The sequence below is a fragment of the Anopheles aquasalis genome, chromosome 2 (genome assembly GCF_943734665.1).
Source record: "Anopheles aquasalis chromosome 2, idAnoAquaMG_Q_19, whole genome shotgun sequence".
Taxonomy (NCBI): Eukaryota; Metazoa; Arthropoda; class Insecta; order Diptera; family Culicidae; genus Anopheles; species Anopheles aquasalis.
This window is the reverse complement of record NC_064877.1, coordinates 48420001-48444000: the sequence shown is the minus strand read 5'-3', so window position 1 is coordinate 48444000 and position 24000 is coordinate 48420001. Positions and strand designations below refer to the sequence as shown.

Genomic DNA, 24000 nt, shown 5'->3' with positions numbered 1-24000 from the left:
CTGCTGTGGTTGGTACCACTACTGACTACTGACTACTGACACTACACCAACCAACCAAGTGTTCATGTGTATGTACTAGTGTCGCTTCTATCTAAAGTCGCCATTACAGTGTAACGCTCCTACAGCTGAAAACGTAAACTTTAGACTCGTAAAACTGCATCACCATCTCTTAACTCGCGCTGGCTTGCAGATGTCTGCGAATCATCACCGCCAGTGCTGGTATGATGTTGGCATTAAGCCTCCCCCGGAGTCTGTGTAGTGGTGTGTGGTGTGTGCCTTCATGTGGCAGCTGGAACTGTGTGTGGTAAAAGCATATTTGTTTCACTTTCACAACATAATCCCTTTGAAGTGTGGACTCTCTTCTTGATTGATTGCCACCCCCTCGCTCGCTCGCTCGCTCTCGCCAAACAATTACGCGGTGGGTGAGTTATGCTGAACCACCTTTTGGTTTGGGGGGAGGAGGGAGTTGGTTTTTAGTTTTAACTATCTGGAAGGAGCCAAACAGCGCACCACCAAATGGGCAGATGAAGATGGTGGTTATGCATCGCCGCTACTCATCCATCGGCTTCTTTTAGTTCATTGTTGGTGGTGACTGTTGGTGAGATCCGCATGCGGCTGGTTTGATGTTCCACGTAAGATCATCACAAAAGCAACTCCACAGCATATCGCAGCAGCTACTCTCAAAGTGTTTTTGATGCACAATCCGTGGACTAATACACTCCAAAGCTCGCTCGTGGTCGTGGTCTTAGGTCATGGAAGAGAGGGTGCATTTGTTGGCCAAAATTACCCAATCGCCCCCTCGCCGAGTGCTCTATCACCAGGTTGATGTACGCGTTGTGCTGTTGGTTGCTTTCTGATTCCAGGGGGGTTACACGGTACGCACAGCGAGATCCACCATTTCCTGGCGTCAAAGTGCGTCGTTGATGATGCTCGAACAACGAATTCCCGGTTGCTCCGGTGTTTGTTTTGTTTTACCGTCAAACCCGCGGCCAGACGCCGAGAAGAGCGGCAAATGTTTATCCGAACCTTCCGTTCTGCCTCGTCGACAACAACAACCACGTCGCAGCTTCGTTGGGAACGAGGACAGATGACACACCGCTGCCTCAGTTGGTACATTTGCTTTTGGGCCTTCAAACTGCCTTTCTTCACGAAACAAAACAGCAACAAGAAGGAGACAAAAGCGTCACCGCAACATCGTTCTGTCCATCGGGATCCGTGGAGCAATTGCGGCCCAACACTGGCCGTGGGAGGATGATTAATGTTGTTGGTTACGCCGCTGCCGTGTTCACCACAAGCGCCAGCGCCGCCTGTGTCTGTGATTCTCAAACTGTCAATCACGGGATGGCCATCTGGCGTCATCCTGGCCACGGCGTTTCCCCGGTGAATCGACACATCATCAACAATCCCGGTGCCCGGCCTGGATGGATTATAATATTCTCATTTTCTTCCAATATAATTGGGCGAATTTTGGTGGCGTGTTAGCGTGTGACTCAATCGTGTGACTAATCGCCGTACCGCGAGTTGGCCGCGCACGGATATTACATCATCTTTCCACTTGAATTGGATCGGATTAAATGCTCCGGCTTGTTGCACTCGTCGGTGTCTCCGTCGTCTCCGTCGTCTCCGTCGTCTTCGTTCGCCTTAGCTCATCACCAATAAATTCCATTTCTCCACCGGGTTGACAGTTTGACAAATTCCTTTCTTCAAGTCGTTCGCTGAGTCTCTTTTTTTTTATTTGTTTGGTGCAATGTCACTCGACGGTGAACGGGGTGGTGAGGTAATAATTCCACCGTGTTGCTGCAACACACCACGGTCCGTTCCGTGTCATTCGTCGTGTTTCGCATCGGCTTCGTCCATTGACCAACCGTGGGCCTTCATTTCCTCCTATAGAGAATGGTTAACGTTGGTCGCTAAGGCCGCTGATGACCCAGTTCGGGCGCGTGAGAGCCTTTTCATCAGACAGGTCAGATCTATTAACTGGCAGCGGACTGGTGACACCCGAGTAAAATTCGCAGGGAAGGATTTTGACCCATTTCACATTGAAAAATTGTGATTCGCCTGATTGACGTCTGTTGCTCGCTTTTTAAGAACCATCCGTTCGCCATAATGTAATCCTTCATCGATTTATCTCTACCATACGGTGGTGATTCTTCCCGCTACGACTATTATACTGGCTAAATAGTAATCGAATTCAATCAACCCAAGATTCTTGTGATATCGAACCCCTGCGAGGTAGTAAAACGGGGAAACTCATCGTACTGCACGCAACGTTCGTGTCATTAAAGGAGTACCTCTCCTAGGTCTAGGCCTCTAGCCTCTTCTAATCTTACTTAGTGCTCCCTGCCCTGGGAAACGGACCATTTACTCGCAGCACACAACACCCCCTGTTGTCGTTACTGCCTGTGCTGCTGCAGTGGCAGCGATATCGAACCAACCAACCGGCTAATGCCGCTAGTTCGCTTTTCCGAATCAATCCGAGGAAGGGAAGGAAAAAAACATGGTGACTATGAAGGGGGGGTCGCCGCCTACGAATGTCCTTTTTACCTTTCGACCCACACTGTCGACGGTCTGGGGCTCGGAAACAAGCGAAAGAATCATGTCAAAGGACAACCGAGACAGGAGCGAGACGTCTTTAGGACACTCGAAGAGCGTGCACCATGCGTAGGGTGCAGACCGATGTTACTTCTTCGTCTTCGGGCGACCCAGAAAAGCACCCCACGGGGGCGAAGTAAGTAGGTGCTCGTTACCATGGCAACGCGCACCGTTACGGAAGTGCGTCCCATCCACACCCACCACACGGACGCCCGGTGGCCGCGTTGAACACACGTCAACGAAGGAGCGAAGCAATGAGAGCGCGTCCTTAGAGCGCATGTGCACCGTGTCCGTAACCGTTTGCCGGTTCCTGGCCGGTCCCTCCCGAGAGAGGCCATCGGGAAAGAATCGCACGGTAGCAGCAGCATATGGAGTGGTCTAGTGGTGATGGTCTGTTGGTGATGTTTTCCTCGTTCCACTGCAGCATGATGATAAGCAGGAAAAAGGAATCCATCGCCATCGATGTGTGCCCCACCGGCTGGCAATCATATTTCATACCGCGATGAGCCGTCGATGAGATTGCCAATTGTACTACTGTACTGTTGAGAACTCGGAACCCCACGGGGGAGGCCTGTTGAAATGGTGATGATTTTATTTGATGGAAGAAAAGAGAAAGGACTGGCTGGTCTTGGACGTGGACTAGTTGGAAAACACACGTTGTGGAGGCGTTAGAAGCAATGATTGAGAAAAATTCCCTGGAAACTCCTTCAGCAACAGGGGCTTGTTGTGCTACTCTACCAAGTACTTCTTTCGGTTACTTCAACATTGTAGCTGCTTCTCATGTTGATCAGGATCAGGTCAGATTGGTCGTTGGATTGTTTTCTGATTTTCCAGTCCGCTACGTTGTTGTGGGTGTTTTTCTCGTGGATTCCGATTGACTTTTCTAACGTACGGCGCACGAAGCGGAATCGAACAAACGCTTGATGGTAATTAATTGTTCTTCGGCATGGGCAGGTCACTTGCGGGTAATCCTTTTCGATTTCCGTTTGTGGTGACGGGTGTGTTTGTTTAGGATTTGTTAAACGTTGACTCGAGTCGGATGAACAGTCTTAAGGGGTAAATGACGACGCAAAACACAACTGGATGATATCAAATGGCCAAGTTTGGTCGTCAAGTTATAAAGTGAACGTGATAATTTGTTCTGCGAGAATCAGTTATGGTATAATCCCTTATGATTGGGATTTTAGCGTCGAGAAGTCGCTTTCCGGTGATATTCTACATTTCCCGAAATCGACAGAGGTCTTTTCGTAAGACGTTGTCATCTTATACCAACGAGGACCGACGTGGAAGAGGCGTAAATCATCGACGAAGAATAGGATGTATCTACGAAATATATCTGTCGCTGTATCGTTTTGAATAGTAAGAATGTTTTTTGTGGGATTTCTGAGGTACTGATGAACGCTTCTCTGGTTATAAGACATTTAACTGTTAATGGAAACTCCTTTCGGTAAAATATGGAGGGAACCAATGGACCATCAGTTCCAAAAAAATTGTTTTCATGAATTTAACCACCAGCTCATGATGAGAAATATTATCCGCGTGTCCACAGTTGCCAGAATCTCACGATCAATATGATGGCGCCTACGATAACTAACGAACAGCATCGGGATCGTCTATCCACTTGAAACCGTAAACAAATCATTTCATATCTTTCGAATTGCTAAAGAGTGCAACATCTTTCCCATACTAAAATTAAGTCAATTTAGTTTACAATTTATTTTACTATTAAAAGGATTAAAGTGTTTCCTTTCTACTTTCTGCCGTAGAGTTTATGTACGATTCCAGATGGTGAATGTTGGATCTGTCATTTGCGTTTTCTTGCATTTAGGGAGATGGAAGGTGAAATAATATCTCTCCCTTAAATTCAATGCTGTTTATTTTTACGTCTTCCGAGTGCTAATACCGAGAGGTTGCCTATCTGCGCGATGGACGACTATCTGAAAGCACTCTTCCAGTTACAGCTTGTCGTACCTGAGCAATTGTTAGGTCAGAAACTCGATCGTCTTTCCAGTGTCAATGAGCAACAATGTAGATCACGCTTCCGAGAGTCCTCCAGCCACGGAAGTCCGTAGAAGTGTCCCTAGACGAATCGCTTAGCACGCCGAGGTAGCTTACCCTCTCCATACAACCCATTCAAGAACCAACACCGGGAAAAGGGTGTTCGCATCCGTTCCGTTGAGCCGGTCAGTCGCTTAGTGCTTGACTCACTCGACTCGCTTGACCTCGCCGCTCTGGTGTGCTGTTGTGTGGTTGGTGAAGCGCGAAGGTCGACTCGGTCCGTTTGATCGATCGATCATTCAATGTGATGGCAGGAGGAACGATGTGGTCGGAACGCCGGCCACAGTGTGTGTCCTCTATCCATTGAAATGCGGCGCACCACAGCTAATCGCCATAAGCGCATGGGTGATGCAGTATGAATGCACGATCGTGCGTTATGGTAGCGTAGCAGCAGGAGCGTTGGATTCCTTCCCCCTCGGGTTCGATCATATTCCGGCTCGGTGTTCTGCATTAGCAAGTCGGATGAGTTGGTTTTGATGGTCATAGAGGATGCACTGCGATTGCAGACGCGTCATGAGACTAAATCGTTGTTTGTCACTTCTTAACGCTCTGGTGCCAAAAGGAACTAACCTCGGGTGGCCTTCGACAGTGTAGTAGAACGCGCATTAGAACGCAAAAGTGGTTTGTGTGCTTTACTTCGTATGAGTTATCGCTTGGAGCGTCTTCTTTCCGTAAAGTGACAGCCACCTTACTTCTGTTAACGAAGCACACACGAAACCATCACTTTATGGAGGTGTAAAATGAATTTAAATTTTCGAATAATCATATCAACCAAGTGCCTTCGACGAGATGCGTTCCTTCGTCCTTTGAGAAAATACTCTCAATATAGCACGCACGAAAGGCAAATGCTGTGAAGCCATTAACCGAAGGACATTCAAATTGAATCTTTCGGTGAAAACAAAAAGGCGTAGGCCATTGGCATGCTTCTGGCACTCCCGTGGAGCGCCCCATGATCACGCTCACATTAACCATCTTATCCCCAACCAAGCGACGGTGCATGTAGGCAAAAGACACATTGTGTGGACGCTCTCCGTTCGCTGCTGCTGGCTGGCTGCGTACGTGGTCGAGGAGACATTCTCACACGCAACAATGTCAGTTTATCGTTTTACCGTGACAAGCAACACGTCTCTCTGCCGCAATTGGCAATTCGCACTGTGATCGTCGTAGAGGAGCTACTTGTGTGGCGCTTGGTTGAACGTTTGTCGGGCCAGTGTGCCGCCGGGTGGTGATTAAAGGAAACATTCTGAAACAGATAATGCCGGAAATTTATATCACGAATTGCCATTTCAGGAGTCTCAATTTTGGTCATGGATATAAAGCGCAATCGTTTTACGGCTTTTATTTATGCTTCTTAACACCCGAAACGCTCAACTGGAAATTGGGGGTTTTTCTAAATATGTGCGAACTACGGAACACTCCTTCCGAAGGACACGTTTCCTAATTTACCTAAACCAATTTGCACTTTCCGTTCGAGAGTGCTGGTACTGTTTGATTTTCCATTTTCCTATACTACTCTTGAGGTTTGTCCTGGGCTGTGATTCTCCTACAGTGGATGGCACCGAAACCGGATAGACAAAGAACCCGAAGCCCATATCGCTGCTGAAAAAAAGGGAAATGCTTTCTCGCTACCAACCTTTTCATATCCCAACACAATCGTCTCTACTGCTCCGGCAGTCTGTCGGAGACAAAAAAAAAAACCCTTTCCGGTGCCAAACAGGCATCGGCGATTCCGTCTAGGACTAGGACTGACAATTGTCGTGAGGTTAGCTCTGGCGAACGCCGGGGGGGGGGGGGGGGGGGGAGGGGGGGGCAAACTCCACTCCAGCCTCCAGGCAAGCACAGCCTCACTGTACACATCGTCCTCACATCATAATCACTCTCTTATGAATGACTCAGTACACACCTTCTCGCGACTTCACTAACACCAAGCGCCATTAGTAGTGTCTGTGTCTCCAAGCGCGTCAGTCTCGCGGGATTTCTGCCGACGATCCATCCCCCATATGTTCGGATCGCCCCGCGTGTACGGGAAAACCCCCCCACAGCAAAAGCACCCAAAAACCAGTCTCACCGTAACCAGTTTCTGTCTGTCTTTCCGTCTGTCTGTGTTCTGTCTCGCACAACAAGATGCCTTCACTTTGGTATTTTTGTGCAGCTAGCGCGTGATTGGATTCGACTTTGAGTAGAACTCGAACGGCGTTCGATTTTTTGCTACTTGGCATGACAAAAAAATGGTCATTAGGTAGGTGAGGTATCTATAATAACAAATGCTTGTAATCAACAGGATTAATTATTAAACAATTGTCTTGCCCAATGGCATTATGAGGTTTTCTTATGTTGATGCCTGGCCACAGCTCATTAAATCGATGAAGCAGCAACCGGGCACATGAAATCGAAACCAACTGGCAATCAATAAACCAAGATCCATTTTGTTGGTGCACTGCCATCGAGTTTATGGGAGAGGGCAATCACGAGGAGGAAAGCTGAAGCCACACGAACGAGACTTTCGGTTTCATTTTGGCAGGCTCACAGCCCAACCAATCATAAAGTACCAGTACGATCATACTTTCGATACTTTTCCGAGACAGACGATGACGATGAATGGTGCCGACTGGAGACACAAACAGTACCGGGAGTTCGAGGCTCCGAGGGGCTCTCTCCAAAACCAAGGACGCCCTTTGCTCCTGTCTGTCTGTCGGAGGTCCCTGTAGCGAGTATCAACACTCTACCCGGTCGCCTAGCCATGGCGTCTCGCTTCGATCCGTGTCTAGAGGAAGTTCCCTCTTCAGCCCTTATCTAACCTTCACTCATGACGGAGCATATCCTGTGCAGGTCCCGTGGAATACCGTCCCCGTAAGTGGACACAGCCACTCCGTATGCAGACACACTGCCACCATCATCATCATCATCATCGTTCATCATCGGGGTCCATGTGCAGTGGGCGAAAAAGGGCGTCGAAAAAGTTGAATCGTCGCCAAGGATATGTCCCCTCGCGAGTGTCTATGAAGGGGATGTGCATGGTGGGACTCACTCACTCGTCCGCCACATTCCCATAGAGCTGGAGCTAGAGCTGGAACGTGGCAACAATCCATCCAGCCTTCCTCCAGACGACAAACGGTGTCCGGAATTCACAATGAAGTCGGGACCGGGACTATACCATTTAGAGGCAGCGGAATTGTGATTTGTTTGGTTGGCGCCTCGCCCCAGGAACGCGCAGACTGTTCCTGGGAGCGAGAGAGTGATGAGTGATTATGCTTTAATATGAAATTCAATCTGGTGAAATGAAATTCTTCTATGACAAGGGCCAAATGAAGATTCGTTGGAATTTGTGACAATTCTGGGGTTTGCTGTTTTGTAACTACGTAATACCTATATTGTTTAAGTATTGTCTTTCTACAATGTGTCTGTTGAAATTATCTTCCCACGTTTCTCTATGGTCGTCACGTAAATCTCAATTCCACGCTGTGTATTCAAGATAGTATTCAGGCCTGGAATGTCACTCTCTAACCATAGCTCCAAGGATCATCATAAACGCCAAGGCTAAGGAGAAAGAGAATGGCGGTATGTCTGGGGGGCACAAACTAGTATTTCTACTTTTACGTCCCGTGCGAAACGTACAGAACACAGACAGACATATGAACATCGGACGGAGCCGCCTGCGCTCGCTGAAAGGATGATAAATGATGCTTCTAACGCGAGCTCCTAATGCCGAGGCCACGGTGTCCTGTCGGAGGGACTTTCCGCCGTTGGTGAAAAGTAAAGCTCTTACCCGCGCTGTCGGTAGACTATCAATTAGCTGCACGCGGCTGCTGCTACTGGCGCTGGCATTGGCGCTATCGGACATATGGGTGTACCAGCCAGATTGAACTTATGGACTCCTCCTCGTGTAGTTACCTTTTCGGACGTCGCGTACCTAGCGTCCGTTCTAAGCGTGTAGTAAATCTTTGATTTATCGTTCGGAGTATCGGAGGGCCTCTGGACCTGCACATCGCCATCGCCATCGCTTAATCGGACGCATTAGCATATGCATGAGTAATAATTGCCGCTTTCTGCGGCCCGGTAAAAGGTCAATGGGGAAGCGACACTGTGGCGAAATGTAAGCAAGCCCGCCAGCAAGCACCACCGTGCCATGTTTAAGCAATTTGTTGACGGTTTAGTACAACATTTTCATTTCCTTAATCGTGGGGCCGGGCAGTAAATCACGGTGGGTCGATTGGTTTCTTGTTTTTTACACTAGCGAGCGTCTGTAGTACTTCCCGTTGTGGGTTTCCCCCCGACGATTAGACAAGCCTGATCCACCTGATGATCTCATGCAAAGAAGGATGAAGCTGGAGACCAACAACGATTGAAGCTGGTGGTACTTTATAGAACTCCTTTCTAAAAACTCCATAGAATGTCAGAGAAACTTGTCGAGAACCTGTCCATACCCTTGGGCACTGGAAGATTCTCCCCAGAGGAATCATCGATGACCGGTGAGCTCCTCTCGACACACTCGTCTTTATATAGAAGTCCCATGCTCCCAAGGTTGTATCGATCGGCGAACTTTCAACTTTCCTGCAACCTTCATTACCGTGCATTCCAGAGAACCTTTTCACGGGATCACGGGTTTTGTAATCAAAATTTTGTGGCAAAGCCAAATTGTAATGCCTCTCTCGGGACGTCGAGGTGAACCGGGGCATATTGATGAGCGACGAACACTCGACGATGATCATCCAATTAGGCACCGCGCTCTGAGGGTCAGGTGCACCACCGTCAAGGGTCGATGTTGGTCTCGAACGATGTTGTTGATTGCATCCGTGGCGTGGCCTTTGTTGGAGTTCATTATGAATTTAATCCATCCAGCGTGCTTGCTGCATCCGTGGCGCTCGAGGCTATTATCGCTGACCCAAAAAATTGATCTCAACTCGATAACGACGGGGATAAAGCTTTGCATCCTTTTGCTACTGTGTATGCTACGCCGGTAGACGTTGCGACCTAGCTCTGCATTCCTGTGGCGATGGCTGCTCTTGAGTAGCGTCGTGTTTGCTTTTGCTCGAATGTGAAGCAGCCTCTCGAAGCGCTGTGAGAGGGAGTGTGTTGCCTTCAAATCCGCCAGCCCAAAGCGCTTTACACAGTAGTCAGAGCGAAGGAGACTGTGAGAGATAGAGAAAGAACAGTGGGATAATCGAGTGACTAATCGGACACGGACTAATCGAACATAACTCTGCAGGGGGAAAAATGCTTGGTCTTTTCAAGATAGCGATACTAATACATGGTCTGTCGCAAAGTAAACAGGACTTTTTACATAGAAAAATTTCTGGTGCCGCTATCCTAATGTGAATATTTTTGTTTGAAAGCTGCATCTTTGAGGGACTTTCAGTCAAAATTTCATGGCATTTGGTCCTCTAGAAGCTAAGTTATAGCGCATAAAGTGACGGTATGTTTGGGTGGTCGGTACACAAGCCTTCTGAAGGGCCAAAATGTCAGCATAACGTTTTCCTTTCATCTGCAAATGAAGTTTACCGAATACTTAAAAGCCACAGGAAACCAGATCAGGTGATTACGGGGAAGGATTTTTCGATAAAATGCCGTTTTTGGTCAAAAAACAGTGGTGAGCGTTGAGCGATGAGGCAGCGCATTATCGGCGCAACTTGCGCTAACTCCCTTTTTCACGATATTCTTGCCTAATGCGACAAATGTTATGCATTAAAAGCTTCATAACACCAAGATAATATATGGCAAATCATTGTTTGGCCCGGTTGTTTGGTAAATTTTGATAAAATTCTGCGCTTCTTTCTATGCTCCCAGGCGTAATCACGATCCTGGCTTGGTTGACATGAATGTCGTCGTTGATATCTTCACGGCCGGTTTTAAAATGCGTATACTACTCATAAACTCTGCCACGGGATAGACAATCATCACCAAACATTTTTTGCATCAATTAGGTAAACGTTTTACCGAGTTTAAAAGCTAAACTTCATGTTGTTTTTTTTGTTGAATTATCATTTTTGTACCGACGACAAAAACATACTGTCATTTTAATTCAATAACTCTGCTTTTAGACGCCCAAGTGCCATGAAATTTGGACTGAAAGTCGCTCAAAGAATCATCTTTCAAACAAAAATATCCACATTAAGATAGCGCCACCAGAAGTTTTCTTATGTAAAAAGTTCTGTTTACTTTGCGACAGACCATGTATAACTACATAGAGATGGCAATATTATCCTTCGTCCAGATTATCCAGAATGTAATCATAGAATTTGGTGTTTGATGACAGATCTGTATGAAGTGACAGCTTTCTGACAGCTCAATCTCTAGAATGTTTATAGAATTAGATGCATTTTTGGCTACATTCTTACAATCTGGTCGCAGGATTACACTGTTTTATTTCATGGAAGTGGATTAGAAGAGGCTGTTTAATCTAATGATAGCATTGTACAATATAGCATATCACCAAATAGAACAATGATGTAAAGTCCTGCAAGATCCTCAATTAAAATATTGTAAACATGGTCTACAACTAATGCTCCTATTACTTTTGACCAAACTTTTGGCTTTTGGGTCCACTGTGCAAATTCCCAGTCATCGCCACCGACGAGCCATGTGCAGTTCCGGCTGCAATAGACGACAACCGCCATGTCATGGCTGGCTGGCTGGCTGGCTGGCGGACCACTGTCAACACTCAAGGGCACAATTCGATCGCGAACAGAGAGAGAGAGAGAGAGGGAGAGAGATAGAGGATACACGGACAAGCATCCATTTCGCAACAGTTTGAAGACCAATGGAAGAGCCAGCCAGCCATCCAGCACTTTCGCTAAAGTATGCTCTCGATCCATTGACCGAGGAAGCGGGAACCGGAAAACGGTGAAGCAAAGGCAGGCACCACGTCAGCGTGGTGGTGGGTCCTTGAACTTTGAAGTTGGCCAGGAACCAACCAGGATCTGTCGAGGCAGAACATTTTGCAGTGGCTTCCCCTCTATTATTATGGGAGTAGGGAAAAGCTGGAAGGCGGTTGGCCCAAGAACCAACTCCTAGCGAATCGCACGGAACGAAATGTGTCATCCGTCGCGTCGCGCGCTCGCTCACTCTGCCAGCTTCTGGTCTGGCGTGGTCTTGGGGGGACGCTGTCTCGTGCTCATCATTTTAATCATATCCGGGAGCACAGCGCCTTGCTGGTGGTGGTGGAGTTTACCGTTTGAAGCACATTCCCATGCATACATGCTGGGATACATACCCTCCTCTTCGACAGTACATCATCTGCACGGGCGGCAAGGTAACAATCATCGCGAGCGATACACAAACGCGCCAGCGACGCTCGTCCAGACAGAAACAATGAGGCGTAGCACCGGCGGGCGGACAACGACACATCCCCCAACATTCCACAGCAACGCGCCCTGTGCATGTCTTCGGTTGTGGCACGTGACTCCAGATCTGCATGCAGCTCCATGCATGTCGCGAGCTGCTCTTGTTGTTATACCCAGACGTGGTTTGGAAGTTGGGGATTCGCACATAGCGAGGGGCCGGATCTAGGGCTCTCCAGAGGGCGCACGGAAAGGGAAGTTGTGACTTTGGAAAAAAATGGGAGAAACAGCGTGTCTCCTACTGCACCAAGTGTTACTTAATTATGTGAGAATACACGGTTCCAGACCCAAGGGTGTTGAGGGGCCAAGCAACGGGGGTCTAATGCTCTAGCATGTTGGATCACATGCTTTTTTTCGTTCCTGCTGGCGCAAGTCTCTCCATCATGCACACCCATTTCACGCAATCACTTGCGCGAGAGCAGCGAGATCAAACGAACAACAGACAAGGGTTAGCGTGTCTGGTTTGCAAAATGGTGCTCTGATAGGGTTCGTACCAGGTATTGTGCTGCAGTTGTTCTGTCTTCACGTGTCCTATCCGGACGTGTCCACCGTCACCGTTGTTTCCGGACTTATCTCGCTTTTGGAGCGTGAAGATGCATCGCGAGTGATAGCAATGGGGTTGAAGCTATTCACCGTGATCAGAGGAACGTACTACGTACTACGAATTGATTTATGATTTCATCATCATCACCATTATCATCAATTACCATCACTATCATCGATCTGTAAGCCATGATGAGAGGTGGTACTTTGCCACATTTTAAAGCCTGTGCCGCTTGTGCTGTAACATCAATCCGACGTTTGAGGTTGCGTCTCGTTGCTCGTAGATGCTTGAAGAGGATTCCGTTTTGACATCCCGTCTCTTCCAGGGAGTTATCATCGTTGGACGATTCCAGGGAAAACTACTCGTCTACTTGACTCGTCCCTGGGAATAGAGTGACGTAAGGCGCATTGGAATGGAATGTATTCTCCATAGCGTGTGCTTTGTGGAAAATGTTGGAATAGGCTCGCTCCGACGTGGTTCTGCTGCGGTGTATTCTAGAAAATGCTATCATCTACATTCCTAATGCTCTCTCGCATATTGATATGGCATTCCTGTGATTAATAATTGGAAAACTTCGAAGCCATGTCCGTTCCATTGAGGTATTGGAAGGTCTTCGTGATGTCGTAGTGACTTTAAGGAGCCAAACAAAGTCAACACAATTGGTGTGATTGTTTCTTTCTCGTCAGCCCTTGTTAAGACCATTAGCTTATCTTACTTTAAGCTGCAAATTTCCAACTTTTCCTTTCGTAGCTCTACATTATAACCAAAGTTCACCACAACTGCCGCCGAGGGAATTGGGAAGCGCGGTAGTTGTGGCATATTCACGACGATCAAATAACTTTGGGCGTTTTAGCGAAGCATAAAACATTGTCCTCAGTCCCACCATCGGCGAATGAGAGACCGAGACAGCAGCCTGCCGTTGGTGTCCGTTGCAGAGAATAGCAAACTTAACGCGCCACCCTTAGGCCGGATGTTGGCATTTCCGGATAGACGACACTTTAGGCGTAACGACGCGGGCTAAAGCAAAGCGGACGGTAAAGTGTCATCCAGCGTAGAGAAGGGGGGAAGGGGCAACGTTGGCCGTTTGTCAAGCAAGTTGCGTTTGGTCACACCCTGGCGGCTGCGTGTGGCCGATACGCTTTCCGTCGAGAGACATTTGCATTTCCATTAACATTTTCGCCGAGGAAAAGTGCCCATTCCCCTGATCGCTAAAGCAAATTAATCGGACTCTCTCGCTACTTCTTCGTTTCAACTCGAGGCTCCTCTTGCACCCTATACCGTGATTTAATGTCTGTCGGGGAATTTCTTCCTTTTTCGTTTTTTCTAAATTCTGAGAACGATCTAGAAACGAGTTTGTGAACATGTGCGAAAATTAGCAAATTCACGCTAGATATCTTCTTGAAATTCATTCGAAGAACTGTAAAAAATCATATCCAAAATGGACTCACGCATCCGTCGCCGCTCGAGATGATAATTGCTTAAACTGTTGAAGTTTATTTTTGATCATTCGGTGGATAATGTAAGAGATATTCCGGTCACATGGTTGAGAACGATGATTCATTAAACCGAACATCATGTGGTTGCGAATGGACGCCACCACGGTAGCACGGTGTGTTATCGATACATCAAGCTCTAGGAGGTCGCCACATGACGCACTATCAGCTGTATAAACTGGAAGCACCGCATCGATCGTTCGTACGGCCTTCAGTAACATGGGCTGAAGTGTTTATTCCAATTGCGGGTGTGAAAAGCAGCAGAACGCGGCAAAATAGCAATACGTCATTATGTTCGATGGCAGACAAGTTCATAAAGAAATGTTCAAATGCAATATTTCGAGTAACATGCTTTAGCTTTTCAATTTTCGCCTTCCTCGTATAGCTACGCGCTGACGCAACGCATACGCTGCCGATGCATTTATAATGCTCCGCAGAATCCTCCATGCAAGGACGCGGACTTTTTCTGTCCAAATTGGGTCTATCATTTCGTAATCTAATTTGTATTAATTATACGCAAGATTATGTAAGCTGCTGTGCGATTGCTGCCGACTGTAATGATTGATTTCCAAGAGCGGCATCGCTTCACTTTCAAGACATTTTTCTAAATGACATCGAGTTCCGCTCCACTTGTGTGTGGTGCCGACGACGGGCAGTGCATTATGAAATCTGCCTTCGATTTGCGATCGTACAATAATCACAGAACACAGTTCGTAGCTAGTCCCTTCGTTCGTTAGGTTCAGTTTTAACACCGTGCTTAGTGTGTTGAGATTTCTCCCACAAAAGCCCGCTGCAGTCGATGCAGCGTGGAAATCGATCTTGCTCGATAAGCTCGACAGCGCTAGTAGCGTTTTATAAGACAGCCAGCTCTAGGCCTTGAAACACATGGAGTCATTTCTCATCCGCCGTGTGTCCGCAATAGCAGTAGAACGAAGCGAAGCAGTGTATGGTAGTGTGGCGGCGGGAGCCAACAGTGGCTTGCCACTAATTCCAACTCATTACTCGACCCAGTAACGCACGTGGTTAACCAGCCGTTGGCATGCATTCGCACGTGGTGCAGTGCAACGGCAGCGAAAACTCACGGGGCCTGGCCACCTACAGTAGTAGTGCAAACTGTGGCCGGTAGCAGCTGCAATTAACGTTCGTGTCTATCTCAATCACCGTTCCAATCGTTGTCGTCGTTGGCGTCGCGATCGCCACGATTCAGCACAAATTAACCCCAAAACAAACTGCACAACAGCTGCAGGTAGGAAGGGGGAGGGAATTTTTCCCCGCGATTTTTCTTTCAACTCCCGAGCTCGACTCGCCAACGCCTGGTCCGAACTCTCGGCCGAGCCTAGAGTGTGTGCACTTTACGCAATGACGTTTCTTAACTCACCAAGAGGACTCTGGCCCCCACCCGGTACGATGTCGTCGCCGCCGCGGTTGGCCAGTTGCCAGAGCCAAAGGTGAGCCATTTGCTCTGTGTTTGCTCGGTTGGTCACTTGGGGTGAGAAGAAAACATTTGCGGGTGGGGAAGGAGGTGGCGGATTTGGTTGCACTATTTGTCCGTCCATGGTGTGCATCAGCGAGCGATGCTTGGTTTATGTGGGCTCTTCAATAATACGGTATTGCTTTTCGCTAGCTGTCTTCGAAGTTCGTATGACGAGATTACATATTAGGCACAATATTTAGTGTCCAATGTGGAATAGACGATGAAGGATGGATTGTTTATGAATCTGATGGCTGCAATAATATGTCCTTTGTTAGGATGTTGCATTTTGTAGCCTATATTCTTTTTTAGTTGTTCTTTATGCATTTGAATACATACTCTTTGTTTGGACCTTGGATCAAGTTTAAATCTAATGAATCGATACTTTATTATCTATTACGTCCCTTATCTCACGATAGGTCATTCTTCTTTGTTTGCTTTAAACCCCGAACTATTGTGATGGCCAGTATTAATATAAAAGTGCTTCGGATCGCAGATAATTGACGAAAATTACGATTGAAGAGTACCTGTTTTAAGGGGCGACTTCGGTATTTTCGGGCCGAAAAAAGGCCCGTTTTTAACGATTTTTTTGTGACGTAACTATTCAACTGTATTTTTTCATGTAAATGACATAATAATCTACAACTTTTGAAGAATATTTGGTATTGTTTTGAGCAACATTCATTGAAAAATTAATCCATGCCATCAAATTTAGGCAGTCGTGTCTTCAAAAAGATACTTTTTCTGGTGCCCATCGTAGCTGCGTGACGGATCATCAGAAAAATACAAATCGACATTCGTTAGAAAGATTTTAAGTTTATCCATGTAGCCCCGGAGAATTTTTGTTAATTTCCCAATTTTTCGATTTTTGGCAGATTTCTGAAGTTGAAAAAGTGATGCTTTTCGCGATTCTGCCATAAGAAACGAACTTTACAGATTAGTTAAAAAAAAGTATCAACAATTTTAATGAAATCTCAACGAGGCTACCTGGCTAAAAGTGTACAGATTATGTGCTAAAAATTTCAACTTGATCGGTCCAGTAGTTTTTACGGTACGATGGGCACCGACTTTGAAAACGTTGGTTTTGGGAAACGCTTTTCAATGTAGCGAGCTGCATGGAGCCTTGTATGAAACGCGGTTTTTCAAAAATATGTATCTTTGTCAGTTTTGCTTCGATTGGCCCAAAAATTTTAAACAATACTCTTGAAAGGATCAGCGTTCAGGGAAAAATGTTAAAAACATGTGTCAAAAATAAAAATTAAATACCGAAGTCTCCCCTTTAGAGCAGGGTACTCGTGGCCGGCCAAACTATTTTGTGCTGCAATGAAGGTTCTGTAGATCGTTTGATGATGAGTTGTTTTTGTGATGTGTATGCTCTTGTCAGTTTTAAGGACAAACAACTTTGAGAAAAAAGATCCAATTTTGTTATACTCTTGCCAGAAAAATGAAAAGCCAAGACAGGGCACAATCAAAATTGATTTGTCATTTATCTCTAGAATCCAAGGCTTTATGGGCTAATGTGAACGCATAATTCTTCAGGTTTTAGAAATTATGAATGTCTTTGGGTTAGAAGATCATTGGGAATCATTCTGTTGAATGTTTTCACATTTCATCCCACTCCGTACAGCCGTCAAAACTATTCCTGATCGAAACTGTGCTTTTGCTTTTGTTTGTCGAATAATTTCAACATTAAAATTCAAGCGCTGCCAACGATAGTCTTGCCCGTTGCTGCACTTCATCAATGTCCATTTGAATAAGCATCGCTTGCGATAAAGCTTTCCCCTGAAGCATTATTTATAATGCATAATACCCGTTCCTCTGCGAGGCTCTCTTCTTCGCCCCGTTTCGCATACCGGAAGCTGCTGACACTCTTCCGGGCAACCGCCATCACTAATGAAGCTTCTATTTTTCATTCATTCCCTTCCGATCGGGAAACTTCAGCCTCACCAAACCATCCTGACTATCGATCGCGCGGATTCGTTGAAGTTGCATTTGACTTGACGCACACCACGCCACCGGTGGCGGAATGAATATTGGATGTCGCGATGTCAGAGTCCCGAGCCACATTCAGGCATTCCGGTGTCGTCGGGCTAATGGAAACTGAAAGGAAAACTGCGGACAAGCCAATCGATGACCAGCATCCCCCCAACCGTGCCATCGATCAATCAAACCGAGCCGACCAGACGAGAGTAATGTTCGATAATTGTTCGTTCGATCGATCGATTGATCGATTGATCGACTGAAGCGATTAATGGATTCGCGCGAGTAACAACAACACTCGGGGAGGTCGGTCTCTGTTGGATGGCGCACAGCAAGTCAATTCCACTAGGAAGATGCATCCGGTATCGATTACAGGCGGCGCTCTGCGTCGAGCAGTGGTGGGTGACACCTTTTAAAGTGACACATCACTGGAAACATCATGCCGGATTGATGCGACCGGCAGGGGGGGGGGGGGGGGGGGATTTGCAATGTAAACTATTGCTTATCATCGGCACCAGCCCCAATGGGGGGTAGTCATCACGCGTGTGCTGATCGCGCTTCACTATCGGCGGAGGCACCGAAGCGCACTCAATGCAGGTTTGCGGGCTGATAATTCATTGATTAGAATAACACGCAAACACACGCTGGTTTTTTAAGAGGGAATCATTTTACCAACTCTGCAACGTGTGTCACGTTTTAAAACATTTCATTCATCATCTTGTCAAGGAGTTTTGATGGAAATTTTCTGAAAGCAGCCAATAAGTGGTAAGAGCCATTTCCGTGCATAATACTGGTAATCGATTCAGGGCAATTAAAAGTACGCCCAAAAATCGTGTTGTTTGCCTATCGCTAATAGCCATCATAAGCGGAAAGGAAAGGAGCGGGGCGTGTATGGCGTGTCAAGGTGCGGCATGCTTAACAGCATTACTATATGTTCCACGAAATTGGAAAAATTACGAGAATTTTCCATTATTCCGGTTCATGCGACCTCAAGTCGCTTACCAGGCTTCCCCTCCTCTACCGACCGACCCTAGCTTTTTACGTGGGAAACTCATTAGCATAGCCATTTGATTACATGATTACCGTGAAGGCGGAATGGTTGGGGTAAGGGGGAGGTTGCTTCCTTCATCTGCCCCACTTCCTGGCTTCGGCAAAAAGTGGAAACCAACCACCATCACCATTACGAACTATTGGCTCTGGCTACCATTTTCTGCCCCTAGCTGCGGTTGCACGTGTTGAAGATTGTTTTTCGTTTCGAGCAATTCATTGCGCTCATCATGATACCGGATCAAACCGGAAGGAAGGAAGACACACAGGCCGGTGTTTGGTCTACCATCACCAGCAGCAGCATCATCCGCCCCGAAGGGTAGGATGGTGCTGTGAGAAGGAGAAAACAGTTTTTCCTCACATTCCGTTCCACCCAATTGGCCGGGACCGATGGGTGATTTGCATACACCACCACCACCACCAGCAGCAGCATCAGCTCCACGCTATCTTGGTTGCGTTTTGCTTACAAACTCGGTTGCGAGTGCGAGCTCCTCCTTCCCTGATGCGCCCTCTTTGCCATTTCGCTTTTCCCAATTTGCAAAAAATCAATCACCAACGGGCGCTGGACTGTCTGTCGGCGCATCATCATCATCATCATCATTCGTGTTCGCTCTCGATGTCTCTGCGTGCTTTCTTTTCATTTTGAAGTTTGTTTGTTTGGTTTTTGTGCATTTCTTGGGCGTTTGTATTTTGTGTGCATAATTTGAGGCCAATTTTTGGAACGGTGAAAAGCGCATCGAACGCCAAACCTTCGATTGATTGCAGCTGCTCACGATACTGCAGTGCGTTAACCGGTGATGGTAGACGAGAGGAATGGTCATTTGGTGCGTCTGATAAGGTTTCTCTTTTGCTGGTAACAATTTCAGTAATTTCAGTTTTTTTTTATCGAAATCGAAAAATTGAGTTTCTAAACTTTCCTTCCTTTCTTCACCAATCTTTTGGTTTGTCTCGATCGCGTTCTCAATTCCGCTCAATTCTTTGTGGTGTACGAAATCGGATCTGTCGATCAGCAAATTTGAAATGCTCCATCGAATGGTCAATCGAAGGTGTGTAACTCATTGCACGTTCATTGGTAGACTGCTGGGCGGGTCAATTGACGCCCCTGATTTACTGACGTGATTAGCAATTCATGTCTCCCTACACGGACTCTCAGAAACGAAGCAAACTTTGCCTGTCAGTACCGTAGACAACCGTACTGCTTTAATAAACCATTGTTAGTCCTATATTTAACTCCAACCGATCTGAATCTTGTTTGAAATAAACTCTTTTACTGTCCTTTGTCTATGTTTTATGATCTTAGATCCTTGTTCAGGCGATCCACATATTGTTCATAAGCATTACTTTTCTTATTTTAAATTATTCTTACTATAGTGCATTTTGAGTAATTTTTGTATTTTAATTTATCTGTTCGTTATTTCTTTTTATATTATTGTAACTTTCATCCATTTTAACTATCTTTCTGTTCTCTTTGATTGCGTTGGAGTTTCTGTTCGATTTTAATTTGAATCTATTTTCTCTCCATTACCCTTTGTTCGTTTCACCAAACGAGTACCAGTCCTGTTCGTTTGGAAAAATTTGCATTCCATCTGCATGCACCAAACCAAACCCCTTCGCCAGAACGATGTTATCGGTTCAATCGTCTACCATGTCAATCCCTCACAACCAACGGCATGCCGATGCCAGACTACACAAAAACGCTATCAAACCAGTGGGCATTTTTGTGTTCGTCCGTTTTTTTTTTATTGTTTCAATTCATGCCATATTCGGTTTCACACACGATGTGGACGATTCCTCGCCCACCACCATCGCAATGTGCAAGTGAAAATCGATCGAAAATGATGCGTTCAATCGATTGAAGTGAAAGTTCCGACGCACCCCCAATCCCACATGTGTGTGCGTCACCCCCCGTCTGGTGGCCACCTTCTCTTAGAGAGTTGTTTTTTTTCTCTTCTTCCTCCCCATTCTCACTCTCTTCTGTCCTTCACGAGCGCCTTCCCTATTCCACCTTCATTTCATTGCACCATTTGCGGATGCATGATCTCCAATCTATTTCACTTCTTGGTCGTTCATGCTGCTGCATTTGATCTGCGATTTGTTTTTCTTTTTTCTTCTTCCTTTTTCTCCCCTTTGGATCCAGTGTGGCTAGATTTTCACTTGCTGGTTGTGGCCTGGCGAGCGGCTGGCGCTCAGTGCTTCACTTTTACTGGCGATACGACACACCAGTTCCGTTGTTGTGTTCATGTTTTTGATGCCCAAGTTTTCCGTTTTGTCTTGCGGTTTAGAGGGAGGGGAAGGAGCGTGTTTTCACTCGCACACTCCGCTCCGTACTGTTTCGCGACCGTGGACATAAGACCGGAGCATACCGAGAACCGAGAGCTGAGAGGTTTCCATCGGGGTTTCCGTCGTTTCCCTTGGTTGATCAACCAAGCTGGCATCGTTGATGGGGAAATATGGTGTTGGCGTGTGGTGCGCACACCACAGATTGGCGCCGCGGAGAGCTGCTGGTGGTGTGCTACATTTGTTTCCCTAAATCATCATTTGTTGCCGGCGAATGTTTATGTTCTAGCGTTCGTTCGTTCCACTTCGCGCTCTTCTGGTTGTCTTTAACGGGCGTGGTTACTATTAGTTTAACACCGATTAAGAAGTGGTTCCTGCTCGCTTGAGGAAAGATCGTTTGATCGGTGGTAAAACGGCTGGTCCTCCTCCTGGCAGGTTGCTGCCGGCCTCTGTTGGTTATCATTAGTATCTGCATTTCATCCACGCACAGCACATCACGAAACGAGCTAATGAGTTGATTGTATGATAAGCGACCATAAGGAAGCGAATAAAGGGACGAATGGGATCATGTGGATCAATGACAAAATGACTGCAATCACCAGCATGAAGCGCACGAGAGTGGTAAGATAACAGGAAAATTACATCTTCCGGTTCCGGAGATCGCTCGCTCGCTCGCTCGTTCAATCACTTGTACACCACCGTCGTGACACCGCGCATTTCTCTCTACCGCGGAATCATCATTTGCTGTTAGTGGAGCTGGTAATCACTGATCACTGGTGTTCTTTCTTTTCATCCACAGCTATGCACCGGGGCCGATCTGGTGATCGAAATTCCGGGCAACCAGGGTCTGGATGATTCGTTCTACCGACTAGACTACTACCCACCGATCGGCAATCCGGCACCAAATGCGACGATCGCGTCACGGGACGTCGGGGACGAGATACAGTTCTCGAACGGGCTGCCCGGTACGCGGTACAACTTCTGGCTGTACTACACCAACTCGACGCACAAGGACTGGCTGACGTGGACGGTGTCGATCACGACGGCACCGGATCCGCCCGCCAACCTGACCGTGATACCGCGCAGCGGCAAAAACGTGATCATCAACTGGAGCCCGCCGGCCCAGGGTAACTACTCCTCGTTCAAGCTCAAGATCGTGGGGCTGACGGATAGCTTCAGCACCAACTACACCACCACCAACGAGGACAATCAGTTTCAGTACATGGTGCGTGATCTGACGCCCGGTGCCACCTATCAGGTCCAGGCGTACACACTGTACGATGGCAAGGAATCGGTGGCCTACACGAGCCGCAACTTCACCACGAGTAAGTAAAGGCGCACGACAGGCGGAGGACGACCTGCTTCGTAGCGCTTTCCCCCCACTAATCGGTGGCTAGACCAAATGGAAAAGTAACACCAAGTGTTAGGTAGCTACTAAACCCACTCTGCACCTCAATCGCTTCTAGAGAACACCTCACGAACGGCTTTTTCCACCGTCTCAGGCCGGGATTGGACTTGCGGATGGTTAGTGGAGCGGGATTTCCGTACTTTGGCTTTCAAGGTGAACCACTTTACTAGTCGCTGTCGCTGCGCTGTTTGCTGCAACCATTTCATGGCATGTGGAGCGATGTTGTGCAGCGTCCCCTGTTGTTTCTACCAATTCATCGTCGGTCGTCGTCGGTCGTCGCCGGTCGTGCGTCACTTCTTCGACCATCACACAACCCCGGGCGAACCTAACGGATGTTTCAATTGAAATGCATATTCCGCTGTTTTACGCACTCTATCACGTATCACTCTCCCCTCTCTCAGGACTCTCCCTTTCTCTCTTTATGTCTCTTTTTATCTCTCCCTCACTTTGTCTTTCACCGCCAGTACCCGATGTCGCGTTTAAATGGATAACGTTTTAATAAATTCACTTAGAGCCAACACTCACCTTTTTCCCGTTTTCGCTCCCTTTACGCACATGAACACCCATCGATTGGATGCGGGATCGGATGATGATGGTGATGATGATGATGATCACTCTACTACTAACTTTGGCACATTGGCGTGCTGCGGTGGTGTCATTGTGTGGTTTGGGTCTAACAATTTGTCAAACCACGCACGTACTCCGCGACCGTTCGACCGAAACTGGAAAACCACTAACAACAACAATCATCGTGCACAAATCGTAATATTCGTAAAACAAAAAAATGATCTGCACTTTGCGACGGGTGCTTTATGGTGGACATTCCGTTTTCCTGCTGTGCGACGAACCCTTCCTTCGCTCCGTTAACCACACGCGGAACTTGGTGACGGTCACCGCCGCCACATTAACAACAACATCATGAACATCGACAACGACACTATATCACCTTCTTCCGGGAACCAACTGCTACTTTTGCTGCTGTTGCTGCTACTACTACCACTACTACTGCTACTTCTACTGCGATTACTATTTCTTGTATAACTACTAATACTAACAACGATACGCGTGTGGTGATGGTTTGGTGTGGTGCTGGCTGGCGGCTGGATGGTTAACAGAGCGCTATCGGCACAAAGATCTGCTGGCAATCAAGATTCTTAGAGGTAATTCTGCATGACACGGCGGGACCCTTTTCCGATCTTCGGCCGGGTGCCCATTCGGGGAATGTCGTCCGTTTTGGGGCGCCTGTTCCGGCTTCCAGTTGTGCATTCCAATAGACATTCTTAAATCCAACCGGGTACCACATTAGGAAGGGTGGCCGTGGCTTAGCGGTCATGCCGAATATTTAGATTTTTTCTTTGTTTTTTTATTCCTTTTACGGAAAAAGAATTTGTAAAGAATGGAAATGCAAATTGCGGAGCGCATTGTTATCGGATTAGCGTCACGCAGAAGGAAAACGATCAGTGCAGATGATATATGAACGCATTACTTCTTGCTGAAGCATGTGTTTTGATTCCTGTTTCAAAAATTATATAAATGATATCAATCAAAACCATTTGCCAATTCTGTACTTTTTCTTTAAACTTTTAGTTCAAATTCAAAGGAGTTTGTATAGTGTACCAATTTGTGATTGATTTGATGTTGAAAAATATATCTTTATTTAGGAAATTATCTAAAAAAATGACACCACAATGATAGCTGCTGCTTTTTAAATTAATTATGTTCTTATTCGATATTTGGAAATGAGACAAACTGTCAGCAACTCTTCTAAACCACATACACCAGAATAGTGAATT

The 24000-nt window shown here is 46.8% G+C and overlaps 1 protein-coding gene across 9 annotated transcripts in view; it reads left to right on the top strand.

Annotated features, from left to right (window-relative positions):
• LOC126572754 (tyrosine-protein phosphatase 10D) overlaps positions 1-24000 on the top strand; it is a 45124-nt gene that overhangs the window by 10334 nt on the left and 10790 nt on the right. For 6 of the 9 annotated variants that reach the window (XM_050232356.1, XM_050232355.1, XM_050232349.1 and 3 more), the window contains 2 exons: positions 21599-22124; positions 23323-23367. In XM_050232356.1, coding sequence (XP_050088313.1) covers positions 21599-22124; positions 23323-23367 — 571 coding nt within the window. The remainder of the gene's footprint in view (positions 1-21598; positions 22125-23322; positions 23368-24000) is intronic. The other 3 variants (XM_050232357.1, XM_050232352.1, XM_050232351.1) reach the window with 1 other exon arrangement.